The 9,605-nt window shown below is 42.0% G+C and overlaps 1 protein-coding gene across 1 annotated transcript; it reads left to right on the plus strand.

Moving 5' to 3' along the window:
* The first annotated feature begins 3,701 nt into the window (after window positions 1-3,701).
* LOC137345832 (probable G-protein coupled receptor 139) lies at window positions 3,702-8,937 on the plus strand. The gene is made up of 2 exons (XM_068009080.1): window positions 3,702-3,732; window positions 7,994-8,937. Exons 1-2 carry the CDS (start codon window positions 3,702-3,704, stop codon window positions 8,935-8,937), a joined length of 975 nt encoding a protein of 324 aa, XP_067865181.1.
* Window positions 8,938-9,605: the final 668 nt, after the last annotated feature.

The raw sequence follows: 9,605 nt of genomic DNA on the forward strand, positions 1-9,605 counted from the left end.
CTTTTGTCAATTTGCAAACACTTTAAAACGTTTTAGAAAGCCTTTGACAGCATAGTAAATGATCGCAATATTTAAAAAATCTTTTAAATAAATGCTAAAGTACATTTGACACCATTAAAAATTTGCTAATTCAAAGAGACAGATTTTTTTAAAGCATTTAGTAAATATTTACTTCTTCACAGAAAAGGTATGGCAGGGTAAGTGGCAAATGAGAGGAACAAGTTTCATAACTTTAGTGAGTAAGACCTCAGCACATGTATCAATAAGGTGGAGACGTAGCATCACTAGCTCAACGGTTATGTTAAATGTAGGTTCCCAGAAAAGATTGCATTGGTTGGGAAGGAGGCCTGAGAGGTTGTGACTGCTAACTGCTCCTTTCCATGGACCACAGAACAATGTCGCAAGAAATTACATGATTTAATGTGATCTACCCGAGTTCTTGGATTTTTCATTTAGATTTTCGTGTAAGATTTAATGTTTATGAAGCAAAGATCTTCTTTCTGCGTGATTGGTGTGTTCAGGCTTATATGGCGTCAAATCATCGTAAAGTTCAATTGCCTTTGGAGTCAGGGCTCACTAGGGGAACCCACCAGTGTGGAACGGTGACATTATCTCCAAGCCACCCAAGAAGCATCACGCAAACCAACAGAGATGCACAAAGTGATACTTAAGATGCATGTCTGTTTGGACTAAAAATGGTGAACAATGCCCAGAGGCATTCATTGCCCGGGGATAATGTAGCCTTTCTAAAGGATGTTTATGAGTATGAAGTGAAGGCAAGACAGTGATGTGTTCATTATTGACAGTTATATTTATCAATTACTGTTCTTCTTGATTCTGTTGTTGTATTGACATATTAGTTTGCAGTCATTCTAAAGTGTTCAAAATAATTTTGTTAACATGAAATATTTCAACGTTACAGCAGATTACCAAGTCGTGAAAGAGCTAATTAGCACAAATGGTATTAAATGTCTTGCACTAAGGACCCATAGTTTACATCGTTCAGCAATAACTACCTCAAATTTCTTGCAAAGAATCAATGCAGCTAAAATAAAATGTCACTTTTTTTTTTACTTTTCATCTCAGCTGTTCTTTGTCTGATTTCCTGGAGGAGGGAGAGATTTTTGTTTTGCTCACAGTGTCTAAGAGCATCACCCACCAGCTGCTCTTTAGCTGCCCTGGAGGAGGCAGCCAGGGTTGCCTCATGTGGTTCACGAGGCATGGCTTCACCGATATCCATGATGGGATACTCTGTTTTATTCATTTCTGACACAATCTCGGCTAGGTGGTGGACGGGCAATCCATCCTGCAGGGCGGCAATTTGCGCAATAGTGCTTTCTGATAAGAATATGGTCTCGGTGCCTCACTCTTTGTTGATCCCTGTATTGGGCTGTCGGATAACAGAAACCATAGAAAACAAGGTGTAGAGTGAAATAGGCCGGTTTCACCCTCACAGACCTAATATTTAAGGTATTGCAGTACCTGCTAGAAAGATCGCCTCAGTTTATTTGAAGTTATCTTACAATGTCATATGCAGCAAGTGGGATTTCAAAGCATCAGATATTATTTTTAAAAAGTCTTTTCAATCTTCTTGAAGCCTTTTACATTGAAACATTAAGTGATGAAAGATGATGAAAAACATGATGAAAGGTCACAGACCTGAAAGGTTAACCCTGCTTCTCTCTCCACAGATGCTGATTAACCAGAATATCTCCTCATCCAGTGTTCTGGTAGGCGGCGCCTGCTTAAAAAAATGTCCTCTTATGTTGCACCTTTCTAAATTTACACCACGTATACCAGAATGTGAGCTAAGCCTGCCACGTCTGTGGATTGATCCAGCTGCAGATTAAAGTACTAGCTGCGAATAATAGCCTTCACTAATTGAGTTTGAATATTATGGACCATGTCAATAATTCGACATGATTCTGTGTTATTTCATAATGGCATTAATTGAATTATTTTTGGGCCCTCTCTATAAGCATAGTGCTTAACACGTCTGCTGCCACAGGTAGTATCAGTCCCTGCTACGGCGTGAGGTTTACCTGACTGCGCAACACAGTAACTGACAAAGTATAAGGATTCACAAGCATCATTAGCGTCATCAGCAGCTGATACTAGTTAAACTGTCGTGCTCGCTATTACTTGAAAAATGTTGGTTGTATGTTCTTGTGTTGTTTATGTATTCTTTCCAAGTGCCTGTCCAGAATGTATGGGTTAAGGTAGTCATTTGGCAGGTCTTGATGGTTTTACAGCACACTGCAGCTGGGAGTATTCAGCGGTTCCAATCCAACTAAATCCCATTTCAATGTACATTTTGTCACATTTCCTTCTCTTTGTAAATGTTTAGTACCTGGAGCAAGGTTTCACTTCACAGACTGAGATTCCCAGGTTGAGTCGCTAGTCATTGTTCACTGTGATTTCAGTAACTATTACTGGTACTAGCAACGCACTTTTAGCACATTGCTACTTATCACTGCTATTTTCTGTCTTCTTTCACAATGTCTGTCTTGAGCCTTCTATTAAATCTAAGCAGATTAAGTTATAGTGCAACTGAAGAAGGCGCCAGCCACCCAACAAACACCAACGATCCCCACCACACCAACAAACATCAGCTACCCTTCTATATTAACTCCATGTCTGGAGTCGTATGCGTGGTACACTTGAAGCAGCCAACGCTTACTGAATCTACTGGAGACTTCCATTTCGGCTGGGTTGCTTCAAAACTAGCCATAGATCTTATCCGCTTGTTTTTTTTTGGTACACCCGGGGTCTTCAGAGAGCCCTTGCGGGATTTACTGCCAAATTTCAGGCTCCTGTCATGAACCAAGTGCATCATATTCGAGACGGTAAAATCGACCAGGATTACCAGGAATTATTGTGGGCTGGGAATCAAATGTTGTCTTGTTCAAGTGAGTTTCGATTGAATCAAGCTGTCATCAATCTTTCTCTAGAAAGCTTCTTATACCATTAGAATTTAAAACGCATCATGCTTCCTTCACCTCTTTGTTCTCGATTTTTTTATTCTTTCATGGGGTGTGGGCGTCGATGGCAACGTCAGTATTTCATCCCTAAATACCCTTGAAAAGGTTGTGGTGAGCTGCCTTCGAGAACCACTGCCATGCATCGGCTGTGGGTAAACCCACAGTGCTGTTAGGGAGGTTAACATAAAAACATAAGAACATAAGAAATAGGAGCAGGAGTAGGCCATTCAGCCCTCAAGCCTGCCCCACCATTCAATAAGATCATGGCTGATCTGTCCCAGGCCCCAACTCCTCTTTCAGGCTGGCTTTGCATAACCCTCGACTCCCCGAGATTTCAAACATCTCTCTACCTCCTCCTTAAATACATTTAGTGTTCTAGCCTCCACACCTCTCTGAGGTAGAGAATTCCAGAGATTCACCACCCTCTGAGAGAAGAAATCCCTTCGCATCTCAGTTTTAAATGTGTGACCCCTTATTCTGTAACTATGTCCCATGGTTCTAGATTCCTCTACCAGTGGAAATATATTCTAGCATCTACCCTGTCAAGCCCCCTTAGAATCTTATATGTTTCAATAAGATCACCTCTCATTCTCCTAAACTCCAATGAATAAAGGCCTAACCTGTTTGGCCATTTTTGATAAGACAACCCCTTCATCCCAGGAATCAGCCGAGTGAAACTTTTATGAACTGCCTCCAATGCTAGTGTATCCTTTCTTAAGTATGGGGACCAAATCTGTACGCAGTGCTCCAGGTATGGCCTCACCAACACCCTGTACAGTTGTAACAAGACTTCCTATTTTTAACCTCTAGCCCCCTAGCAATAAATGCTAGCTGTTTCAGGATTTTAATCCAGCAAGACCGAAGGAACGGCGATATATTTCCAAGTCAGGATGATGTGTAACCTGAAGGGAAACTTGCAGGTGGCAGTGTTCCCATCCATCTCCTGTCCTTATCCTTCTAGCTGGAAGAGGTCACGGGCTTGGCGGGCGCTGTCAAAGGAGGCGTGGTGAGCTGCTGCAGTGCATCTTGTTTTAGATACACACTGCTGCCACTGCAAATGGGTGGTGGATAGCGTAAATGTTTAAGGTGGTGGATGCGGTGCCAAACAAGTGGACTTCTTTGTTCTGGATTCTGTTGACCTTCCTGAATGTAATTGGAGCCACTCTCATCCAGGCAAGTGAAGAATATTTTATCATAGTCAGGAGGTCGCTTACTCACCACAGTATTCCCAACCTCTGAACTGCTCTGGTAGCAACTGCTCCAGTTCAGTTTCTGGTCAATTGTAAACCCCAGGATGTCGAAAGTGGGGGATTCAGCGATGGTAATGCCATTGAATGCCAAATGGAGATGGTTAGATTCTCTTTTTGGAGATTGTCATTGCCTGGCATTTATGTGGCACAAATGTTACTTGCCATTTATCAGTTCAAGCCTGAAAGTTGTCCTGAACTTGTTGCATGTGGGCATGGACTGCTTCAGCATCAGATGAGTTGCGAATGGTGCTGAAAATCGTACAATCATCAGCGAACATCCCCAATTCTGACTTTAAGATCGAGGGAAGATCATTGATGAACAGCTGAAGATGGTTGAGCCGAGGACATTACGCTGAGAAACTGCTGCATAAATGTCCTGGGGCTGAGATGATTGGCCTCCAAAAAACACAGTCATCTTCATTTTTGCTCGGTATGACTCCAACCAGTGGAGAGCTTTTCCCTTAATTTCCATTGACTTCAGTTTGGCCAGGGCTCCTTGATGCCACACTCCATCAAATGCTGCCTTGATATCCAGGGCAAAGACTCTCACCTCACCTTTGAAATATGAATAACTGCCGAACATTTTTGTTATAGTTTTTTAATTATTATCATTTGTTCTTGGGATGTAGGCATCATTGACGAGGCCAGCATTTATTACCCATTCCTAATTGCCCTTGAGAAGGTGGTGGTGAGCTGCCTTCTTGAACTGCTGCAGTCCATGTGGGGTAGGCACACCCACAGTGCTGTGAGAAAGAGAGTTCCAGGATTTTGACCCAGTGACAGTGAAGGAACAGAGTTATATAGCTCCAAGTCAGGATGGTGTGTGGCTTGGAGGAGAACTTGCAGGTGGTGATTTCGTTTTAGTTTTAGAGATACAGCACTGAAACAGGCCCTTCGGCCCACCGAGTCTGTGCCGACCATCAACCACCCATCTATACTAATCCCACACTAATTCCATATACCTACCACATATCCCCATCTACCTATACTGGGGGCAATTGCTAATGGCCAATTTACCTATCAACCTGCAAGTCTTTGGCTTGTGGGAGGAATCTGGAGTGCCTGGAGGAAACCCTGCATCTCCTACCCTTTTGCTTCTAGTTGGTAGAGGTCGCCGGTTCGGAAGGTGCTGTCTAAGGAGCCTTGGTGCGTTGCTGCAGTGCATCTTGTAGATAGTACACACTGCTGCCACTTTGAGTCCGGGGTGGAGGGACCGAATGTTTGTGGATGGGGCTGCCAATCAAGCGGGTTGCTTTGTCCTGGATGGTGACGAGCTTCGTGAGCTGCTTCCATCCAGGCAAGTGGAGATTATTCCATCACACTCCTGATTTGTGCCTTGTAGATTATGGACAGGATTTGAGGAATCAGGAGATGAGTTACTCGCCGCAGGATTCTGAGCCTCTGACCTGCTCTTGTAACCACGGTATTTATATGGCTTCTCCAGTTCAGTTTCTATTCAATGGTAACCCCCAGGATGGTGATAATGGGGAATTCAGCCATCGGAATGCCATTGAATGTCAAAGGGAGATGGTTAGATTCTCTCTTGTTGGGGCTGATGATTGCCTGGCACTTGTGTGGCGTGAATATTACTTGCCACTTATCAGCCCAAGCCTGGATATTGCCCAGGTCTTGCTGCATTTCTACACGGGCTGCTTCTGTAACGGACTGATTGCTGTAATGTGCCATTTCCACCACCAGCGCAACTTATCCCACAAATATCAATGATCGGATGATGTTTATAAAATTGATGAGTAGCATATTGGAAAATGGAACGCCACCTGTTAACCCTAATCAGCTCTATATCTGACGATTCCCAAAGCAATGAGGAATCAAGAGATTTCGGGGTTTTTTTTGGCCAGTGAATATGTTGCTGTTGAGAACCACAATATTTGCCAATGGTTTAGGTGGAAACCTGCATGTGCGATTGTTTGTGGATTATTCACTGTATCAATGTATTCTGTGCTTTGATGTCAGTCAAGGTACAAATACCTTATTTTGTTCAAATACGCCTTGGGGGTGGAGGGGGAATGTATTGATTATTAAAGTGATTTGAACACGGATACCAAACATTCAATAAAGAGGTTAATGGGCAAAGAAACGATTTTCCACACAATTAGGCAAATCGGGAATTCGTTTTGTTTTTTAAATGAGACTTCTCAAGCAAATCAGCACCTTTAAAGCTACACAATGGCCCAGTTAACTCAGATAATTGAATTTCCACTGCATCAAACAATGTTATTTTCAGTGGCACTGTTTCAGGCTTGACAATCCATACTAACTAATCACATCTCACCCCCGTCCACCAGCTCCAACACTTAAATTTCTAGATTGTAAATGTGGTAAATTATATTATAAGCCGCATTCCTCCGGAAGCTTGCTATTTTTCAGTAACATTGAGCGAAGACTTTGAGTGGTGTTTAGGACAAATGTCAATATCTCAAAAGCAGGCAGTTGCAATTCCCCGACTCCCGCAAGCACTGATGGTGTAAAATAAAATGTTTTCTCGTCGAGATAAATCGAAATGGCAATTTATATGGACAAAGGATCAATAAATTGGCAAACTAGTTTCATAGTTTAATAAGAACTACCTGCATTTTGGTGATGCAAGCTTGCAGGAATTGTCCTATGATTATCATTGGTCTTTACAGTTGCCATAACTTCATTATAATGGCTTGAAACGTACATCATGATCTGATAATGTGAATCAGAATAGGCTCACGTCTATTGTTACCCACATCATTCTTAAGGAAACAAACTGAAAGAAAAATGACAGTTCCTTAATGAAACGAGCTTTTACTGGATACGGGCAGTTCCATTTCATTAAATAACATTTTAAAAATCAATGCACTAAAGCTGGAAGTGAAATGAGAGGATTTAAATGAGATTTGTCATCAAATTCAGGGTCATTAAGGGGTTGAAATGCTGTAGATGCCGGAAAGTTCGCTATGGTGTAGTTGGAGACTGGAATTTAGCCAGAGAGTGAAAGAAAGCGAGCCGACGAGATATGCAAGAAGTTCTGCATCTATCACACAATTTCTACAGGATATCCCCCAGAGATGCCTCACGTACCCCCAGCCATTCCCGTATCGCAGTTTGGGAAATGCTCATTTGCACAAACTGTGGGGTGCTCTGATAATTGATTTAGCATGCAGATAATGCAGTTCTATCAACTGCATTAGTATTTTACAATTTTATGAACATTGATTAATTGACTGATATATTGTTTTGTTGATTCTCTGATTCTGTGATTCCTGCATCGACTGATTAATTGGGGCAGTTGTGACGTTGGTTGTCCATTCGCCTGGTGGGTATTTCCTTTCACTCCAAAAAGGAACATCAGGAGAGCACGATAATGGCCATCTGATCCGACATTGCCAGTTATACATCTCTCCCGATTTTGATGCCATTAATTTACTGGAAAGGGAAATAAAGATATGTAAAAGCGGAGCCTACTCCCTTTCAATCAGTTCCACTATTGCAGAAAGACAATTTCTACCTCCTGGCCGTTTCAGCTCACCTTTTGTCCTCAGGTGCCTGATCATCACATTGTATGTGCAGTGCGGAGTTAACCTGGGATACCTCACTCCATTCTGCAAAAGCTATTCAATTTTGGGGTAACCTAAGCTGGACACAGTGTGAAACCGGCTTCTGAATCATTCTGCACAAATAATTTGGAGCTCATTTCCATATAGTATGTTCTCAAAGTGATTCTTACAGAGAATTGAGTGTAATTAGCATTTATCACTTTCCTTTTTCTTATAGGTAATCTATTGTCGATTGTGATTCTCCGTCGTGGAAAGTGCGGACTTACTAAATGTATCACTCGTTACATGGTGGCCATGGCAGCGGCAGATCTACTGGTGATAATATTTGATGTAATAATGTACGAGATTAATGACATTTATTTCTCATATTCCTTCTTACATTACACGCCCGTTTGCAGTCTCAACATGGCCCTGATTTTTGCAACCATTGATTGTTCCGTCTGGTTAACTGTCGCTTTCACATTTGATCGATTCTTCGCTATTTGTTGCCAGAAGTTGAGAGCAAAGTATTGCACTGAAAGAACGGCGGCCATAGTTATAGCTCCTGTCATTGGACTGAGCTTTGTAGAAAACATTCCCATTTACTTTAGAAGTGAGCATCTGGAAATGATTAACAATACAGCGTGGTTCTGCCGTGTAAAGTCAAGCTCTTCGGGTTTACCTATATGGGTAGCATACTTCTTCGTTGATATTACCTTAACACCATTTGTACCATTTTTGCTGATTCTGCTGCTCAATGCGCTAACCATCCGGCACATTGTACAGGCCAGTAGAGTGAGGAGCAGACTCCGGGGAAACAACGTTATCGAGGAGCACAATGATCCACAGATAGAGAAGCGAAGGAAATCCATCATATTACTGCTTGCCATTTCTAGCACTTTCATACTGTTATGGACGTTAACATTTGTATATTCCATATGCACACACTTTGCAGGCATTTCATTTATGCTCACAGATTACAATGATCCATTCGCCATCATGGAGAACACTGGATATCTGCTTCAGCGTTTGAGTTCATGCACAAACACGTTTATCTATGCAGTGGCTCAGGCTAACTTCAGAGAAGAATTGAAGACTATCGTTAAATATCCCTGGACTCTAATTATTAGAAAATTGAAACTCGATGTCAGCAAACCTCAGCGCAAAAACTACCCAACATAGATGACAGTATAACCTGTGAAATCATTGATAATTATATGGCATTTTATCTTTCTAGCTCTCTCCTTCTCTCTCTCTCTCTCTACGTTCCTCTCTCGCTCCACATGTTGATCAGTAGGAGAACAAATTTACAGGAGAAATGTGTCACATGATTGAATTCAGATGAAGTGCTGCAGGGTGAAATTAGTCTTGGGCAGAATCACAGTATCGGCAATAGCAAATCAATGGCCCATTTTCCAATCTCCCGAAATTGATTTTCCATGGCATTCAATGGTTGTAATATTTACAGTTGGTGATAGTGTGAAACTGGCAATATAAGGGATAGATTACCCTTTATTATGCACCTCTAACAATGTTCCTTTTCAAGTGTCTGGATGGAGAGGCGGTAGTGTAGTGGTGATGTCACTAGGCTAACAAATCTTGGTTAATTTTCTGGGGACACAGGTTCAAATCGCAGCACAGTAGGTGGTTAAATTGATAAATCTAGAACTAAAAGCTAGTGTAATGATGCCCATGAAACCATTGTCAGTTGTTGTGAAAACCCATCTGGTTCACTAATGCTCTTCCTTTAGGGAGGGAAATCTTCTACCCTTGCCTGGTCTGGTATACATGTGACTCCAGACCCGCAGCAATGTGCATCCTAACTGCCCTCAGTTGTGATGGGCAATAGA

Source organism: Heterodontus francisci, chromosome 29 (assembly GCF_036365525.1).
Source record: "Heterodontus francisci isolate sHetFra1 chromosome 29, sHetFra1.hap1, whole genome shotgun sequence".
Taxonomy (NCBI): domain Eukaryota; kingdom Metazoa; phylum Chordata; class Chondrichthyes; order Heterodontiformes; family Heterodontidae; genus Heterodontus; species Heterodontus francisci.